The sequence below is a fragment of the Lissotriton helveticus genome, chromosome 7 (assembly GCF_964261635.1).
Source record: "Lissotriton helveticus chromosome 7, aLisHel1.1, whole genome shotgun sequence".
Classification (NCBI taxonomy): domain Eukaryota; kingdom Metazoa; phylum Chordata; class Amphibia; order Caudata; family Salamandridae; genus Lissotriton; species Lissotriton helveticus.
The window spans coordinates 1,250,354,737-1,250,375,437 of record NC_136068.1 but is presented as its reverse complement, the minus strand read 5'-3'; the positions used below and the strand labels follow the sequence as shown (position 1 = coordinate 1,250,375,437).

The 20,701-nt window shown below is 47.4% G+C and overlaps 1 protein-coding gene across 1 annotated transcript in view; it reads left to right on the top strand.

The window, feature by feature from the left end:
* Positions 1-20,701, top strand: part of SPAG9 (sperm associated antigen 9) — a 2,066,870-nt gene that overhangs the window by 405,167 nt on the left and 1,641,002 nt on the right. Inside the window, exon 8 of the mRNA XM_078654422.1 lies at positions 7,845-7,966. Coding sequence (XP_078510548.1) covers positions 7,845-7,966 — 122 coding nt within the window. The remainder of the gene's footprint in view (positions 1-7,844; positions 7,967-20,701) is intronic.

Sequence of the window (20,701 nt, the reverse complement as noted above, 5' to 3'; positions counted from 1 at the left end):
CTTTTTTGTGTGTTTTTCATTGATCCTATAGAGCTTCAGGATCTTTCCTGGTGGTCTCTTTTTGGTGCACTAACCAAACAGCATCACAACTAACTGTGTATAGTAAGGAAAGATAAATCATTTCAAATGAAATTGGCCCGTCTTTCTAAGATTTTATAGTACAACATCCTAGAATGCTTCAAGGTGTCTTACAAAAATAAAATGCTATGTTAATACTGCTTCTCTTCCAGGGGATCCTCATCAATAGTCATAAGCATTAGAATATTCCCGCCCATGCGCGGGACCCCGGAAACACTGTATTATATGTGCCCCACATATATATACTCATATATATATATATATATATATATAAAAACATGCAATAGCAGCCAAATCACATCAGAGCTGGAATATGCTGTGAATAATTTCCACCATACATGAATAATATGCATTAGAAACATGAGAAACAACACAAAAGATTGTTTAGGAACTGTTTTAATGCTTAGGCAGCAGCAGAAAATCTTATAACACCCTGAAAGCATAGAAAGCTCCCAGGCTGCATTGCAAACACACAGTCTAAAAAGACTGAAAAGCTAACCTGTAGCTGTATACAAAAAAACTGACACCGTGCCTTTAAGGCACCCATGACCCCCGGTATCCCATCATGCGTCAGGGGTGACAGTTAGGTCAGTTGTTCTTTCCGGCTCCTTCAGGAAGGATCCTGGTAACACAGCTCCACTAATTTTCTGTTTTCTGACAGAAAATTACTTCATTCTAACAACTTTTTCTAATTATTTTGACATTTTACATCAAGTCAAGTAATAAACTGTCTTTTTTAGTCAGTTTAGTGAGCATTTTCAGCTGAGAATGCCTTCACTTTTTGACAAATGCCCTTCTTGTGGCAACAAGAAGGCAAAATCAGACAACCATGACGTTTGTATCCTGTGTCTGCCTGAAGAACATGATCCAGGCACCTGTCCTCACTGCGAGCACCTGTCAGGAAGAACTCTCAAAGACAGGGAGAGAATTCGCATCTATGGCCTGGCTCACAGGTCATCCAGAGGAAGGTCTCCGGTGAAGAAGGGCTCCAAGAAGGCTAGAACATCTTCAAAAGAGAAGTCTTCGCACCCTTCAGCTTCAGCGTCAGGCTTGGTGCTGAGGAAAGAGCCACCGGTGGGTCATTCATCTTCAAAACTACAGTCGACGGCGGGCTCGCCGTCGAAAAGAAGACCAGGTACGTCGACGACGTCGAAGGATCCAGCTCAGTCGTCGAAATCCCCTCCACCGTCGTCAACCGGGCGATGACCGGCGTCGAGAAATGTGACTCCGCCGCCGTCAACCGGGCGACGGATCGGTGTCGAGATCCAAGGCCCCTCCGCTGTCGTCATCCAGGCGGCGACCGGCGTCGAGAAGTGTGACCCCTCCGCCGTCTAAAAAACGACGTCCGGCTTCGAGGACCAAGACCCCTCCGCCGTCGACAGCAAAACGTCGATCGGCGTTGAGGACGCAATCTCCGTCGACGTTTCGTCAACGTTCGGCGTCGAGGGTGACCAATACCCCTCCGCCGTCGTCTCACAGACATTCGACGTCGAGACAGAGGGCTCCGTCGACGGCTGGTCATCGCCGTTCAACGTCGAGACAAAGGCGCTCCGTCGACGGCTGATCATCGCCGTTCGACGTCGAGACAGAGGGCTCCGTCGACGGCTATTCATCGCCGTTCGACGTCGAGACAGAGGGCTCCGTCGACGACTGGTCATCACCACTCGACGTCGAGAGACCATAGATCCTCGCATCGATCGCCGTCGAGGCATTCGAGGTCGAGATTGCTGGATCCGCCGACTCCCCGAAAGCATTCGGCGTCGAAAGAAAAACGTACGGCGCCAGAACGTTCAACATCGAGACATTCGGAAAGGGCTCGATCGTCGTCAAACAACTCTGTGATCATGGTTATGGAGTCAGCTTCTCGCCATTCTACTTCACAGTCTTCTGGCTCCTCAACAACATCTTCAAGGTCCAGAAGTCCTGTCCTCGGATCTCCTGTGCATCAGCCAGATCCTTCGGCTGCGGAGGTCAGACTGTCTCCCAGATGGTATAAGTCATTGGACCATTGGCGAGATTCAGGGGCTACCAAATGTATGCATGAGTACGCCAGTCTGCAGCACAGATCTCCTCTCCAGAGACTGGTGGATGAAGTGGACAGGCGTAGTCCTCCCAGAAAATCACCTGTGAGAAGACCAATCAGATCTCACTCGCCCAGAAGGGAAAATCCGGTGAGTTCCCGATCTCCCAGAGAAGATCCTGTCAGATCTCGTTCACCAAGAAGACAGGATCCGGTTAGATCTCGCTCTCCTAGAAGGGAAGAGCACCCAAGAAGGTCACGTGAGAGGAGGCACGGTGCTCACCGTAGACATCGAAGAACTCCGTCTGCTTCCTCTACTTCTTCGACCAGGTCTTCCAAGAGGGATTACACTCCCACGTTGACGGATAGTCCTACTTCCAGATCCTCTCCAGTCGATGACATCGGCACTTATCTGGATGTCCTGCAAAGAGGAGCTCAGAAGCTGAGCATTGAAATGTCTGTCCCCCAGGTTACTACGACAGTCATTTTTGAAACTTTGCACAAAACATCTATCTCTCGTCCACTGCTGCCTTTAGTCCCGGGAATTATGGATCCGGTCAAGGACGTTTTCCTAACCCCGGCAGCCATCAGAGCGGTGCCAGCCCGCATACAGAAGAAATACAAACTGGCTTCTTCTGACCCAGTTTTTGTAAAATCTGACCCTCCAGCAGACTCTGTGATAGTGGCAGCGGCGAGGAAGACGCATGCAGTTGTTGCTTCCTCTTCAGTCCCACCAGATAAGGACAGCAAATCTCAGGATTCGTGGGGTCGCAAAGTTTGCAATTCAGCTGACTCCTCGCTGAAGGTCTCCAGTGCGGCCGCACTGCTGGGTAGATACGACAGAGCCTTATGGGACTCCATGGAGAGGTTCAAGTGCAAACTGCCAAAGGAAGACCAGAAGGACTTCGAAGAAACTGACAGAAGGATGTTTGGTGGCGAACCAGTTGATAAGCACAGCAGCGGATGGTGCAGTGCTTGCGGCACATTCCTACTCACATGGGGTTTGTGCCTGAAGGTCGGCTTGGTTGCGCCTCACAGGGCTGAAGCCGGATGCTCAGCATCGCATCCTTAAACTTCCCTTTTCGGGTTCCTCTCTCTTCGGATAACATGCTGACGAAGAGATGACCCGTATGAAGACTGAACTGGATACGGTGAAAGCGGTGGGTTTGGAGAAGAAAAAAGAGTTCAAACGCCATTTTAAGACCAACAGGGGGAGAGGGGCTCAACAGAGGGTTCAAACCCCTCTGTGGTCCCAGAATAAGAACCAAGGAAAATCCCAGTTCCGAGGCAAAACCAACAGAGGTCGAGGAGGTCACCAGCAGTCCTCTACCACCACGAGAGGAGGAAAGGCTTGATCAGTGGCTTCCTCTGGCGCCGTTGCCCATCCAGTAGGAGGGAGTGCTTCACAACACCTGACAGAGTGGGTCAGCATCACAAAAGATCAGTGGGTGCTGAATATACCGCGCAATGGATACAGTCTACGTTTCCGTGCGCTCCCGAAAAGCATTCCTCCAAAGACCTCTTGCCCTCACCAGCTGAGCTTGCTCCGCAGAGAAGTGACAGTCCTCCTACAAAAAAGAGCTGTAGAGGAAGTTCCTCCCTCTCAAAGAGGAAAGGGAGTCTACTCAAGATACTTTCTTGTCCCCAAAAAAGATCAGGAGGACAAGTTCAGGCCTATACTAGATCTGCGTCTCCTAAACAAAGTCCTAGTCAGAGAAAAGTTCCGCATGTTAGCTCTTCACCAAATATGCCCACATCTTCTAGCCGGAGATTGGATGTGTTCGGTGGATCTGCAAGATGCATACTTTCACATTCCGATTGCTCTGCAGCATCGCAAGTACTTGAGGTTTGTCGTAGGAAGCAAACACTACCAGTACAAGGTGCTACCCTTCGGACTCAAGTCCGCACCACGAGTCTTCACCAAATGCATGGCAGTGGTGGTGGCTTTTCTTCACAAAAAAGGGACTCTTCATTTACCCATACCTGGACGACTGGCGTCGAAAGGACCCGTCTCCGGTACAGGTGACACACGATCTGCAACTTTGTCTACACCAGTTGCACAGGCTCGGTCTCCATGTGAACCTGGAGAAGTCAGTCCAGCGGCCGACACAGTCCATCCACTACCTAGGCTCCGTTCTGGACACAAAATTGGGAAAAGCGTTTCCTTCGGAGGAGAGACTTTTTTCCATGAGGCAGAAGTGTGGGATTCTATTAGAGTCTCGGCTTCCGACAGTCCGACAGGTAGCCTCCCTGCTGGGTTCCATGGCGTCCTGCATTTTTCTCATCCCGCACGCCAGGCTGAGAATGCGCCCTATGCAACAGGCTCTCGAAGACCAGTGGGACCAGGCGACAGGGCGTTGGGAAGATCGTATCACTCTTTCCCAGACAGCGAAGGATGCCATCAAATGGTGGACTCGGACGAGGAATGTGCTGGTGGAAGTACCTTTTCATCAGCCACCACCCACCCAGTCTATAGTGACAGATGCCTCTCTACAAGGCTGGGGAGCGCACATGGGTCCCCTCCAGATTCAGGGTCAGTGGTCTGCACAGGAGCAGACGTACAACATAAACATGCTGGAGCTCAGAGCGGTGTTTCTAGCTCTCAAAGCTTTTCTTCCAGCGATCGAGTCCAACTCAGTCTTAGTTCAGACAGACAATACAACTACCATGTTCTATCTGAACAAACAAGGAGGCACACGATCTCGCCCTCTCTCCCGGGAGGCTCAAACCATCTGGCACTGGCTTCTCTCTCGAAACCTTTCAGTGGTGGTGGTGCTCCTTCCAGGCGAGTTAAACATCAAAGCAGACGCACTCAGCAGGCACTTCGAAGATCAGCCAGACTGGGTGCTAAACGACGAAGTGGTAGAAGAGCTTTTTCGTTGTTGGAGTCGTCCAGCCATAGACTTGTTTGTGGACGAAGAAAACGCAAAATGCCACGCCTTCGCGGCCAGATTCCACCAGCCAGGGACGCAGGGGAACGCTCTCCTGATGGATTGGTCGGGAACATTTGCTTACGCGTTTCCTCCCCTGCCTCTGATTCCGAAGGTAGTTTCCAAGCTCCTCAGGTCGGACATGGAGATGATCTTGATAGCTCCGGATTGGCCACGACAGTGGTGGTACCCGGACCTTCTACATCTGTCTGTGTGTCCACACAGACGACTTCCTTGCAAACCGGACCTGTTGAGCAAGATGAACGGGAGGATACTACATCCCAACTTCTCATCACTGAACCTGACAGCATGGCACCTGAGGTCCTGCAATATGGGCATTTGAATCTGCCTCCCGAATGTATGCACATTTTAAAGGAGGCTAAGAGACCTTCCACTAGAGCGTCTTATGCGTTCAAGTGGAAAAGGTTCTACATATGGTTTAAGGATCATCACTTAGATCCGACTAAAGGTCAGGAGGAGGTAATCCTGCTATACCTCCTTTCTTTGGCAACTTCTGGTTTGAAATATGCTTCCATTAGAGTGCATTTGTCAGCCATAGTGGCGTTTTGTCGCTTTGTTCGCCCTAAGTGTGGCAGGGTATGCTCAGACGTGAGTCCCTTGCTCACTTGGCCACTGGATTCAAGATAGCCTGGCTGATGAGGATTATGAATCCGAAACCGGTCCCAGGATGCTTGTTTCCGGTCCATGGAAGACATGGCTTGGCAGTTCGGGCTGGACTGTTCCCATGAGGCACAGGGTCAGACTGATTTGCATATAGCCATGTCTGAAATGGGGTGGCTGAGTGGGCTAAAGAATGGTGATGGATTAAACCCAGATCAGTTGACTGGGGGTGAGTGTTTGATTTGCTCAAACGCTCCGTCCATCATCCCCTTTTGTATCGCGTACAGGAAATCACCTGATCAGACCTCTTTATTTCAGGTTCCGGTGGTTAAGGACTTCCTCCAGGGGTTGAAAAAAGTGTATCCCCCTGTGCGAAATCCTTCTCCTCCTTGGGAATTGAACCTGGTTCTATCCAGGTTAATGTCACCTCCTTTCGAGCCCATCCACAAGGCCTCTTTACAACATCTCTCTTGGAAAGCGGCCTTTTTGGTGGCGATTACCTCAGCGCGCAGAGTAAGCGAGATACAAGCGCTCTGTGCGAAGGAACCATATACTGTTTTCCACCATAATAGAGTAGTCCTAAGGGCTCATCCATCTTTCTTGCCTAAAGTTGTTTCTGATTTTCATATAAATCAGTCCATTTCCCTCCCTTCATTTTTTCCAAATCCTACGACCCCAGCCGAGCGGTCACTGCACTCCTTGGATCTTAAGAGAGTGCTCAAATTCTATTTGGAAAAGACTAAAGGGATCAGGAAAACGGATCAACTGTTTGTGAACTATGGTTCAATGAGGACGGGTTTTCCAGCGGCCAAGAGGTCCATCTCCAGATGGATTGTCTCTTGCATTAAATTGGCCTATCAGCTTGCAGGCAAGCCTTTATTGGTGGCACCCAAAGCGCATTCCACTAGAGGGAAAGCCGCTACAGTAGCTTTCTTACATGACATTCCAATGTCAGAAATATGCAAGACTGCAACCTGGAAATCAGTTCATACCTTTACGAGACATTACTGTCTCGAATCTGAATCCAGGGCCGATACTCAAGTAGGGCAAGCCTCCTTGAGAAATCTGTTTGGGTAGCCTATAGCCTGCTCAGGCTTGTTGATGAGATTACTGTCTTGTCATTCCTTTGCCCGCAGGGATGAGGAGAGGCTCGCTATTCTATTCTAATGCTTATGACTATTGATGAGGATCCCCTGGAAGAGAAGGATTAGTTACTTACCTGTAATCCTAGTTCTCTTCCAGGGGTATCCTCATCAAAGTCATAAGCAACCCTCCCGCCTCCCCGGGCAAAGGATATTCTTTAATAAGGAGATATTGTTAACCTATTTTGTTCCTGAGTTTGTTTCAGTCTCCGAAAAGAACAACTAACCTAAATACCACCACCGAGGCATGATGGGATACCGGTGGTCATGGGTGCCTTAAAGGCACGGTGTCAGGTTTTTTGTATACAGCTATAGGTTAGCTTTTCAGTCTTTTTAGACTGTGTGTTTGCAATGCAGCCTGGGAGCTTTCTATGCTTTCAGGGTGTTATAAGAATTTCTGCTGCTGCCTAAGCATTAAAACAGTTCCTAAACAATCTTTTGTGTTGTTTCTCATGTTTCTAATGCATATTATTCATGTATGGTGGAAATTCTTCACAGCATATTCCAGCTCTGAGGTGATTTGGCTGCTATTGCATGTTTTTATATATAATGTATATATATATATATATATGAGTGTATATATATGTGGGGCACATATAATATAGTGTTTCCGGGGTCCCGCGCATGGGCGGGAATATTCTAATGCTTATGACTTTGATGAGGATACCCCTGGAAGAGAACTAGGATTACAGGTAAGTAACTAATTCATTTCTCCTCTATATAGCCTTTCTGTGAATACTGCAGCATGTCCTAAAGAATTTGATATTTATTTTAGATTAATGTTTGCGTGAGTATGTTTAGGCACTGTTGTCCTATCAGTACAGTTTGCTGACTGAGTTTGTGTTCACTAATATTATGGCAGTACAGGGAACATCTGTAGTGATTTTACTTAAAGGAATGGGCCAAGAAGAGGGAGGGGTAGCTAGGGTGAGAGCTCGCATTACATGCTTATTGTTTGTTACTTTAGTTGATCATGTTTTTGAGTGTGGTGACTCCTGTAATATATTTTCACAATTTCTCATAATCCTTCATATCGTAATTATTTGTTAATAGCACTCCTACCAAAGGCATAGAAAACCAGGTTTACAATCGTAACACTGAGTCGCTATTTGAAGAACTCTCTTCAGCTGGGAATGACTTAATTGGAGATGTAGATGAAGGAGCCGACTTGCTGGGTAAGCAAAGTTGTTAAAGCTGCCTTCTACTGCTAGAGTTCTGCATCATTATTATTTCTAAATGTATAACACTGCTTTATCGCTCATGTGACTGCAATCATGTTCTTAAGTTGTTAAAAAAAGTGGTATGCAGCCATATTGAGAATGAGATTTTCTTTTTTAAAGCTGTTTTTATTTTTATGAAAGCAGGCATTGTACATATCAGGGAGACATGAATAACTGCTTGACATTGCAATGATACATAAAACTTGAGAGAAAAAAAGAGAATGAGATTTTTCATACTGCCAACCAGCATCCTACACACATCTGTGCACTTGCCACAGTTACGTACTGGTATTGGAGTTCAGCGAATATCAGTAAGCATTGTGCATCTTAGTAGCATGAGTCATTGATCTTTTTGATTTCCCTCCTCCCAGCTAAAATGCTAACTGTCTTTTTATGAATTCTTTTCAGTGTTTCCTTCCTAATCCCATAATAGTCTTCTTCTGAAATATTGGTGTCTAATTGGGACTATGGTGAGGCCCATGCCTTTTCATCTTAACGGCTGTGTGTCTTCTCATGTAAATCAGGGCTACATATATGTCATGATAAACATTACCCACCAGACATGTGAATGTTTTTTTTCTCTCAGCATATAGATCGATGACTTGACCACCAAGGAAACTGCTTATAAATGGAAACATAGTTACATCTCATTCTTTCTGGTGCCAGTGTAGTGTCTCTGATGAAGAGACTTCATTCTTTTGTTCTGGCCTGGTAGCAGAAAATCTCAATGCTAGGTTATATGACTCGCATATGTAGCAGTCTTGGGACAGGAATACACCTGCATGGTATACAGGTCTCTGCCCCTGCCCTGGGTGCCATTGGTGTATCTGGTATCCTCCCTTTTTTTTTTACTCCTAGTGTCATTCATTTCTAGCTTCTTTGGAGAGGCCTATCCCTCACAATGTGATGCCCAGGACCTGTCCTATGACCTGCAGTGGGAGCCCCAAGCATACCTTGAGAGTGGACTATGGAATACTGTCCGTGTCTTTGCTTTAGCACATAAGGCAGTGGTTCCCAAACTTTTTCGACCCGTGGCTCCCTTTATCTATTGGCAGTTGTACGAGGCTCCCCATTATGTCATTTTATTTTACGGGTGGCAGGGTTGTAAGCCCGGCCTCTGGAGTACTTCCATTTTTCTCCTCTTTTGTCTGGTGGTTGGGCACTTGCTTACCAGACAAGGTGCTGAGTTTATTCACATATTTATACTGTACAGTATAGATATGTGAGTAAACTCAGCCTCTGTTTTCTTTTAGCTAACCATGCTTCACATTAGCCAAATTGATAAAAATCTGTGCCAGTATTGAGCCCCCAATACTGTCGATATACCAATGCGCTATGTTATCTTTCAATTTGGCCTCAATGACCTCCTGTGAGGGTCCCTGCGTTTGCTGCCCCGCGGCGGCCGCATTGATGAGCGGGGCAGGGTGCTGGTGATTCCTGCGTTTGCTGGCCCCTACAGCTGCAGGTAAGAGTGAGGGTTGAGGCCACCCCCCTAAACTCGTGCTCGGGACTGCTCCTCCCTTGCTAGCCACAGATTTCCTGTATGACTGGGCACAGTCCAGGTTGAAAGTGATGGAAGCTCACCTCACTTGTCGTTCTTGAATATTCTTTTTAGATCCCCGTCCATTATTAAACACTTGTGTTTGAGTCGATTGCAGCCTGCTGGGCTGCAAGTTGCTTATGGCTCCTTGATGGTTAACCTACTCTAGCCACCCTCCACACTGGCTTTATTCCGCTGGGCCATGGCTGTACCGCTCCCTCTTCTTCCAGAGTAGGTTAAAGCAATAGGTTTTCTCCATATCCAAGGCTTGGGCCCAGCCTTGATGGGAAATGCAAAAATGCAGTTAGGTTTCTGTGAAGCATCCCATCACTGGTGCAAAAGGTTTAGCCTAAGAGCCAGCTATTGGCATAAAATGGCCAGAAATTATTCTTTGTGGTCACAAGAGGAAAGCCAGGGACAGCTAAAGCGCACACTTTCTTTACATTTAGATTTTCCAGTCATTCCAGATGACATCCACATAGGCTTTTCTTCCTGGGATTTTTAGGGTGCTGAAAGGGATGGATACTGAATTATCACATTATGTATTCCATTAATAGCCCCACCAGATTGTGCGGGTCTGGCAATGGGAAAGTGGAGCTTGTGTACTGTTGGCGGACAGCAGTCTTGGGTCAGGCATGGTTTGTATTCACCATCTCACCTAGACTCCCACTGGGTCAATGAGGTGGCAGTCCCTAAGGCAGTGTCATGTAGGTGGTCTGATCCGTTGTGTACAAAGACAGCCTGAAGTGGAACCATGGTTTTGTGTGCTAACTTTGTTGACTATATTGACTACTATTCACCCTGCACATACTCGTTGACATCTTGTGTGGAGTATTGTCCAGTTTTGAAGGCCTCATCTAGTGTTTTGTGTGCAAATGTGGAAACCGTTTGTGGCCCTTTTTGAAATACCTCATCTGGACAACTGCTTCCATCTGTGGGCCTCATCTTCGAAGTTTAAGGACCGATTAGAAAGAATGGTTACAGCAGAGCTACCTAAATGGGGTAACGTTGGCAACAGAATTTCTCAAAATGGTCTAGGTTGAGTGCAAGCAGTATATGTAGAGTGTGCTGGGCACACATTCCGTGGGGCCATAAATACGGTGTGAGGGAGTAAATGCTGTGCATGAAACCTTCAGTTTGACACACCGCACCAGCTCGGTCTCACTGTCACCCCTGTGCTACATTGTCCTGCATTTTTGGTGTCTGGCTCACAGGCAACCATTTTAGCTGTCCTAGCCTATCCATCTGTCTTTGTGTGCCTGAACTCTCTTGGCTGCTTCCTAGAAGTTTGGGCATTCAGTGATGCTACGTCATAGCCCTCATGTTTGCATCCGCAGTGCATCCTTGGTAGGCCTGGGCAAGATTTAAACTCTGCAAAAAATGTAAAGTTTCTCAAAAATGTCACATTACCACATTTTGTGTAAATTTTGCTCGCAAGGGGCACTTTTATACAGAAAATGTTTTGCAGCAATACATTTTCTTCTCGGACCAGTATCTCACATGACTTTTAAAAAAAAATTATTTGAACTTTGCCCCTGCTTGAAAAATTGACTGGGACGTCGTATGTGTGGCAGTCAGTCCTAGACAATCCCCTCAGGGCTATGCCCCGTCCCTCCACAGTCCTCTTCCAATGGCGTTCAGCGCTGCCTACTGTTCACAGCACTAAGAGCTCTGGCCCCTTTCTCCTCAGTTCTCAGCCAGCTCCCTCATTCAATTCCAGGCCTCCTCGATTACTCAGGCCAGCGCTGGTCTTCACTTCAGGGGGGCCCACGCTGCGGTCTGCTGGGGCAATTAACGCCTCTGTGTAACAGGCCTGTCGCCCCCCCTACTGGTCAGCATTATCAGTTCGGCTGGCGCCTCCTCCGTGACTAGCTTCACTGACTCAGGCCTTCGGCAGTCGTCTCCCTTGCCGCCTTACGTGCCATACTATTTATTCCTGATTCCCAAACAGTGTGCTCATCTGTTCGTGGCGCCCTTGGCAAGTTTTCACGGCGCACCAGGGAGCCGTGGCGCACAGTTTGGGATGGTGGCTGTATAGCATGTTTCGTGATCTATTGGTCACTAGAGCCTTTCATTTTTTTAAATTTTGTTTGTTTAATGGATATTTGTTACCGCTGATATCGCACCTTCAGATTATTCCCAGGCCCCAAACTGAATCTGGTGATTTTTGTCAGTCGTGTGCTCCACGTAACAGTATATTGTGCCATATGACTCCGCAATGCCTTCATACAACGCAGGAAGTGATGGAGCGGAGCTGCATACACGCACCACCCCTGTACACTGACGTCCATTCCACTTCCTTTTTTGTGGATCCAGAGTCGTGTTCAAAACGTTATCTTTTTTTTTTATGACTTTAAAATTATCGTAAAAGTGAGCCAGGGAAGAAGATGCTTTGAATGCAGATTTCTAACTTGTATCTATGATGCTTGGGCCTATGTCACAAGTATAAAAAGTAGTAGTGTTCGAAACAAAGGCCCCACTCTCGCTGTCGCAAGTCTGAACACAGTTCTCATTCATGAAGTTAGTCAATCGAGAAATCACTCTCCAAGTCTTCTGGTAAGTTGAAGTTGAAAACCTACCATGAGTGCAAGAAAACCAAGTGCACGTATCCCCATTGACTGACTGACTGAAATATTTTTAAAGCGCTCTATTGCCGCGGCGTCTTGGCGCTATAGTACAGAAGAACAGAGTAAGCCAGTTAGGGCAAGGAAAAAAGCCAAGTTTTCAGTGCCTTCCTAAAGCTCATTTTAGAGTTTTCCGATCGGAGCACAGAGGGCAATGAGTTCCATAATTTGGAGACTTGATGGGAAAAAGATTTCCCACCCCATCGTGCTCTCCGTATTCTGGACTGACACACCAGATCTTGACTAGCTGATCTCAATGTGCGTAGCGGATTATAGCGAGGGAGGAGCTTGGCAAGGTCATCAGGTCCTTTCTGGTACAGGGATTTGTGAACCAGGCACAGGGCTTTGAACTGGATTCTGCGCCTAACTGGGAGCCAATGAAGTTCACGTATAGCTTTGGATGTAGGGTGACGTTTTGGCAGATTCAGTAGGACTCTGGCAGCAGCATTTTGAATTGCCTGTAACTTTGTCAGTTGTTTTTCTCCGGTGCCCAAGTAGAGTGAGTTACAGTAATCCACTCGGGACATTACAATGGCTCCCATCACCGTTTTTCTTAAAGTAGGCGGGATGTATGGCAGGATTTTCCTGAGCACTTTGATGGTATAGAAACAGGCCGAGGTGACCTGGTTAATTTGCGCTGTACAGGAAAGGTTTTGGTCAAGCAGAAATCCATTGGACTGAACTACATCCTGTCACGCGGAAGTCTGGCAAGAAGTCGCAAGGGCAACCCTGGAGATCTTGACTTACTTCTTCCTCAGTCAGTCCTGCATTAGGTTCCGGCGCAGACTGAATATTTCAGGCCGTCGTCGAACCTGGAGAAAATAGTGGCCTTCAAGGAAGCCATGCTGCACATTTTCCAGACTCTGCCAGGTCCCTTTGGTGCTCTTCAGACCCCATGAGCGGCAGGGATCTGTAGCTGACTTTCTACCAATGACCCATCCCCCGCCAGTCCTCTCAGGCCCGGTTCTTGTTACACTACCTAAGCCAGACCAGACTTATACCCTGGCCCCAAGGTTTTTGCTTGTTCCTTCTGTGCCTAAGCTTGTACCAACCCAGCTGGTTCCAATCACAATGCCGTACTCCGACCCCAAACAGACTTCAGCCCAAGCTAGGCCTATGTTGTGGTATGAAATAACTAAGGGGCAACCAGTGATTATACAGCCAGATTGTCTGCCTCCAATTCTTCCTCAATGGCAGCGCTACAAGAGGCTGGTGACTAAATTAGGTTCAAATTCCAATGCGGTACAGAGCATGCTTAATAAGCCTTGCAAAGGCAGACAATCTGTCTTCCCCCCCCCGCCCCTTTCATTACTGATCTAGGATATGCAAAATGCCAGCGGGCTAGCTGCCTAACCAGAGACAGAGATGGACTCACCACCTGGTCCTCCAATGGAAGAAAATGCCTATGTTCGTATAATTGTGTGAAGAACAGCAGAAGTGCTAGATTTGCAGAAGTGCTAGATTTGCCGTTGGAGCATATGTACATGGTATTTCTATGGCACAGACCTTGCCAATAGGCAGCAGAGCCCTCTACTTCGTTAACGACGAGGCTAAAGACCATGATTAATAGAAGAGCAGCCTTTCAGATGTTAGCCTGTAATCAACATACCGCAGTTTGCCATAGACAGAAAAGAATGTGTACTCTATAAAAAAAAGTATCTATATATTTGCATGGACTGATTCACAGTTTTTTTAGTTTTTATCATTTTGCAATGGTTTTAATTAACTGATACAAATAAATTGAATCTTGAGTAGTACCCCATGAGAATTCCTGGAGCAAGCGAAATGGTATGCATGAAGGATTGCATTTCCTCCAAAAGGACTAGTTATTTCTTGGCTGTTTAGATGTTCAACACTATTTGAATATGAACATGCTTCATCAAGCAGTGCACCTTCCAGGACATTATGTGCACAACCACCTCTTGCATGGAATAGCATATAGTGTTCTTTCATGACTCAAATGATTACTGCATCTTTAATGCAAAGAAACTGTCTGTTCCAGCAAAATGTGCTGAAAAAGTTAAGTGAACAGCCTCCCATAAAAGCTGAGAAAAGACCATCGACTGCCATTAAAAATTCCTAATCGACAGTGGGACCATCTTTCCACACGCATATCCAAAATAAACTCTTGTCTTAACATATTGCATAGTAATTTGTAAAACTGGGATAACCACTTGAGGAGGCAAGCTAGATGTCTGGCGAAGTCCACACACTGTAAGGACTAGCTTCTGAATAGACCCGGGGAATTTGTGCTGCAATTTGGACGTGTCCCTACCCTGCTGCTGAGCTCTCCGAATCCTCCCGCTGCCGCCTTAGGTATCCTCGCGGCCGCCGAGCGGAGGACTCGGTTTTCCATCGACCCCTGCGGCGGCGCTTGCTGGAAGCGTCATCTCGGCGCCAGGAGGTGCTACAAAGCCTGTGAGCACCCCGCCTCGCGGGACGCCGGGCGAAGCCCGGGCAAAGGGCGGGCCCTCTGAGGTCCACAGTGGTCGGGCGGGCCACCCCTCTAAGCTTTTACAAAAGGTGAGCTCATATCAGTAACATCCACAATGGTGAAACGAAACACTAGCACTGTGACACAGGCACCCGAGGGATCTTCAGTTCTCCCGCCTTCATTTGAAAGCATGTTGGAAAATGCCTTTAATATGGTAACAAATGAAATCGCCTACACTGAGAGGAGAATGTCAATGGGCTTCACAAACATATACCCAGAATCATTACAAGCAAACCCAAATATTTCTCCCCCGCTTTCACCTGTGGTTACAGTCATTAAACCTACCCCACTTGGCAATCTGCGGCGCCATTGCCGGGGGGTAGTAGTTCTACCATTATTATTGGCTTCTTGCCTGACCCGGTTGCACAAACTATGACCGTCCCCTCAACGCCGAGCAACAAGTCTGGAGCTGAAAAAAGAAAAAGAGGCGCCTCCAAACTAATAGTGAACAAGAGGAAACAACCCCCTCGTAATAAGAGCCAGCCGACTCCACATAGTATGTGGTCTAAAGGGAATATTCAACTATCAGGGGGTAGTACTGACACCAATGAGTCCGCGCAACATGATGATGTGGTTCCTGTTGCATCCCCAAAAACTTTTTTAAATGAGGGTCATACTTCTGCCTGCACACAGACTGAGCCGCTAGTCGAAAGTATTACCCAACCAAAAACTAATGGGAATCTTATTGAGACTATTGTTGATACAATTTTTAAGCAAATTGAAAGTCACATGATCAAACAGTTTAATACTATTTTTAAAAGACTGGATAGATGGAAAATCTTGTAAAAAAGGAAGAAGCAAAAAGGAAAGGGGTGATTAGTCTTGATCTAATGAGGGGTGATCGCTAATTGAAAGATCTAGAGTCTGCTAGTAAGGTCATCATGGGTGGTAGGGCCAATATTGTTAGCAGTAGCACACCAACACCTAATGCTGCACCTAGGAATGACACCGCTGGGAAAAGTCAAACTGCCACGAAACCACAGCACACACCGGCAGTGGCAACCTCCTGTTCCATCAGTACGATTGGCGGTACACCTAAGGGTGGCTCCACACCAGCCACCACTAAACCAGGAGTACCAACTAATATTGGCCCCGATAAGGGACAAGCTGCTGCCATTAGGCCCATAAAACCCCGGGGACCATCCCTTCATCTACCCCCAGATGCATGCCCTTATGTTTTAATTCTAGCAGGCGTATCAGCACTTAAGGAGGGCCAAGGAGAGTCGTGGGTCCAGTTGAATAACAAATGCATTGACTGGCTGTGTAAACATAAAAGGGTAGGTCACGACATCTCGAATGAAATATTGTCAGCACGACGAGTAAGCTGGGTCGGTCCCCTGCTTAAGAACATCAGCGGTGACTGTATTGTAATCAATTTTCGTCACCCTGGGACAGTCAAATACATACTTAGCAAGGATAACACCTACCCTGGCCCAACAACTGTCATAACCCCCCTCTCTTTGGGCTACGTTTATAGGCCCCCTCAGAGACCATTTAGACAAGCTCCACCACCATATCCACTATTTAATAGATACAGTGCACTATCTGAGCTGGATACCTTGGACTGACCACTACTACCCACCCCCTTAGATATAGCAGTTAGTGATGAGTTGAATGTAACTGACCTTGTGGTAAAATTGCCAATCTGCCCCAATGTAATGATGCCAAATGGGCTAACAGCGTCTGTGTTACCATCTAAACCTTTGACCTTTGAAACAAGCTTTATTTCGATACTTTGCACATATCTTAAAAAGCATTACAGACAAACAATATTTAAAAAGATGAGTACATATAAAAACAATTCAAATTCATACTTTATATCATTTGCGTGGAGCTGCTAAGGGCAGTAAAACAGAATGTGCAACTTGCTAATTATGTACAGTTTTTAGCTTAAGAGACCTGATCCGCCAAGCCCATGCTAAAAATTTGGCTAGGCAGAAAGCAAACAAAGGGCGGGGGTCAGATCTTAGGATACGAAGAGCCTCGAGGTGAGATCTAGTTCCAAGACTCCTACACAAGGGCTTTAGCCAGGAACGACGCGGGGCAATATAAGCTGGACACTCAAAGAGAAGGTGGGGCACAGATTCTGGCCTGCTGGTGCAAAACGGGCAAAATAAGGATAAATGCAATGATGACCTCCAGCTAGCAATCAATTTACCCACTGGCAACAGACCCAACCTAAATTTGATGTAAAGTGCCCTGTCCCATGGTTTGCTAATCTGGTCCAGGTAAGATTCGTAGCAAGGGACGTCCTTCAGCAAAAGAAATTCAACAGTGGTTCTGCAAAGGAAGGGATTGCAATTCCTGGCATTCGTCACCCATGACCAATACAATGTCTTGAGTGTCTGTTTGGGCGGAGCTGATCTGTTATCCCATGCATCCTTGAGACCTAATGCAATGAGAAGACGCTTGATTTCTTTAAGCCAACGGATTTTGGTCCAGCCTGGTGTCAAGAGCAGTTCTTTTAGCCCGTCGGCATAACTAGATAGTTCGGGTACCCTCCAGATGCGTGCCCAAAGGAGAAGGGGACGCAACCTTGCCTGATCACCTATCGGGCGAGTACCTGCGTCAAGTAGGATTGGGGGGGCAGGAGTACTGTGCGGCAGTCCCATGAGGTCTCTGTGGAATTTATTTTCCACTCTAGTTAAGATGTCTGTGTTCTGGAAACCCCAAAGTTCTGATCCGTAAAGGGCTGCACTCACCCCCCTTGCCTTGTAAATGTCCAAAACAGGACCAATAGGTTTGAGGATAGAGGCCCGTTGTTCTTTCATAAGTGCCCCTACCACCTTCCTATGGGCCAACGATGCCTTTTGTTGGTGGGGTTGCCAGCTCCTTGAGTCACTGAGACGAATGCCCAATTAGTCAAATTCCTTTAGTCTTTCAAGTGGAACAGAATCCAGGAATGGTGGAGTGACAAATTTCTTCCGGGAATTCATTACCAAGAACTTAGTTTTGCTAACGTTTATAGAAAGACCCCTCGCGTCGCAAAAGTCTTTAAAGCCGGTGAGTAGACGTTGCAGGCCTGCAGGTGTTTTTGAGATCAGGAGGGTGTCGTCTGCGAAGAGGAGAGTAGGAATTTACCTACCAGCCAGGGTAGGTGCATCAGCCGGATGTTTAAGAAGATGCTCCACCACTCCATTAACATATAGAGAGAATAGAGTGGGGGCAAGAACACAACCCTGGCGGACTCCCCTATTCACAGGGATGCAAGATGTTTTTTGGCCCTGGTCCCCCCCACCTGATCTGAGCAAAGTTGTCCTCGTGCAGTTGGATAAGCATGTGTAGTAAGTACTGGGGAATACCCAACGTGCCCAGTACACGCCACAGTTGGTCTCGTGGAACTAGGTCAAATGCGTTGCATAGGTCTATAAACGCAAGGTACAGGCTACTTTTGCCCAGGACAACTACATTCCAAAGTATCATGAGGAGCCGGAATGTTTGCTCAATTGTGCCGGTGCCAGTTCTGAATCCCGCCTGGAAATCCGAGAGGATTTTTTCATTCTCCACCCACTGCTGGATCCTTCCTAGGACTACTTTGCCAGCAATCTTCTGCGTAGAGTCGAGCAAGCTGATTGGGCGATAATTTGCGGGGTCGTCCCGGGTCCCTTTCTTAAAAATAGGGACGACCTCCGCTCCCTTCCATGAGGCCGGGAGTGCTCCACCCCTCAATACAGCATTCAGAAGTGCGGCAATTAGGCTGCTCTATTCTCGTGTATTGATCCTTATGAAGTCGCCTGGGATTCCGTCGGGCCCCGCAGCTTTATTTGGAACCAAGCATTTGATTGCCCCCTCGACTTCCTTGGTGGTAAAAAGGTCAGCCTTAGTGTGAGCTATGCTGTTGGGGTGGGAGCAAAGGCCGGGCAATTGGATCGTGTGGTTGGGTAAAGAACCCCCAGATGAAGAGTAGAGCTGGGAGAAATGAGCAAACCACACCTCCCCAGTAATATTACAGGTCAAGAGGGAGGCAACGGGTTTAGTCTTTAATCTCACCAGATCCCAAAAGCCCTTTGAGTCTTTCTTGGAACTTGCCTCTTTTAGGTTGGTCCAAAATTGCGTTTCGTACTCGACCCTGGCCATAGATAATGTCTTCCGGTATCTTTTCCTGGCTAGTTTTATGATATTAGCATCCTTAGATTTCACTGCTCTGATGAGGTCGCATTTTGCAGAGCGACAGGCAGGGGTGAACCAGGAGTCACCACTTTTGTTAGTGCTTTTTCCCTTCCGTCTCCCATCTACTGGAGCGATAGTGAACAGATCTCCCAAAGCTTTAGTTGTTTCAGTGAAAAGTTGCAAAGCGTCCGCATTGCCAGGGCACCTAGCGTCAAGCCCTGCATTGGCTTTGGACATTATTGAGTTTACTATTGCCAATTTCCCTTCATCCGTGGCAACTTTGCTCCATTTAAGCCTCCTACCACAGTTCGAAGGGCAAACTTCATGGGTTGACTTCCATGCATGGGGGGGGGGGGGGGGGGGAATTTGGCTTCAGGCCCCTCCAGGGGGAAGACAGTGATAATGCTAGGAGATTGTGGTCGCTATCAGCCGTTGTTATAACTTCCATGTCGAACAGATAGACCCAAAGCTTAAAGTTCAGAAGAATGTAATCGATCCGAGAGGTGTGGCCAGCCCTATTGAAGGTATGGGCCCCATTGGGATCGGATTTGGATCTGCCGTTAACTGCCCTTAGGCCAAATTCCATGCAAAGGGCATTAAGATCTAAGGCCCCCTGTGTCCATTTTTTGATAGGATCGAGTGTTAATACAGGGATACCTCTCCTAGTGTCTTCCTCCCAAGTGTCTAAGATGTCCTCGCTGGCAAGAGGCTCAAAGGAGCAATTAAAATCCCCAGCAAGAAGGACAAGAGAGTTGGCGTTGCAGGTTCCGAGTTCTTCTTCTAGGCCTAATTGTGACAACATGGATACGCCACTCCTTGCCCCCCTAAGGTAGATGTTAAATATTTCCAAATTTCCCCCCCCCCAGACCTTTAACTAATAATCTCTGCAGGTCAGGGGAGTTTGTGGGAAGGTGTCTGATGGAAAGGCCCAGAGAGATTCTGACCCAAATTAAAAGGCCGCCTGAAGGGCGACCTTTGGAACCAAAGGATTGAAGAGCTGGGACGAAATATGTGGTATAACCCACCTTATGCCGGGGTTCAACACACCAGGTTTCTTGCAGTAAGCAAATCCCGAAGGATTCTACAAGGAGATTCCAGTCGGGGATGGTAAGATTGCGTGCAAGACCTGCTACGTTCCAGCTCAGGATCCGAAGCGCAGTGCCCGGAACGATGTTCCCATTAGCCTTCATTCCTGGAGATGTACAAGGTGCTAATGTATTAGACTCAGGGTGCCTGCCTGGGGGTAACAGGATAACATCCCCTGTGGGGTTGTCCACTTTAGGGTGTACCCCCACCCTAACTATAGATTTAGCTTCGGTGGGAGCTGATACAAGAGAAGCTGATACTGGAGTTACCCTGTCACTACAAATTTGGGATAGCGCAGGTGAAGGTGACCGTGGTGGTGAATCGGACAAGGTCAAGATTGTAAATCGCTGAGCTACCTCGTGAGTGGCATTGCACGTCCGCCCAGCATCTGCTGCGACGTATAAGTTGTGGTGATCAAAAGGGTGGCTTGTGGAGGGGTGAAAAGATGTGGTGCTGGTTAGTGGCCTAGCAAGTTTTCCCTGTTCATTCGAAGTAGAGCTACAACGCACTAGCCTGCTCTCAGGAATTGCAAAATCCAAAGTTACTGGTGACGATTTATTCTTAACATCATGGGCTATACAGGAGGGCAGGGAGAGTCAATCAACCTCTTCTAAACAACCGTATCTGTTTGAGGTTGTTACTCCCTGCCACCTCCTATTGGAATATAGCCGGCCTCCACTCTCCCCTCTATGGGCCGGATAACGGGGATTTGACCACTCGCCCACATGGTTTTGGACATGACGGGGGGGGGGTAAAAGAAGGTTAAAGGTCTAGCAACAATGGAAGGGTTGTCCTCTCCAGAGTTCCAAGAACAAATATATTCTGCCGTCTGGGGT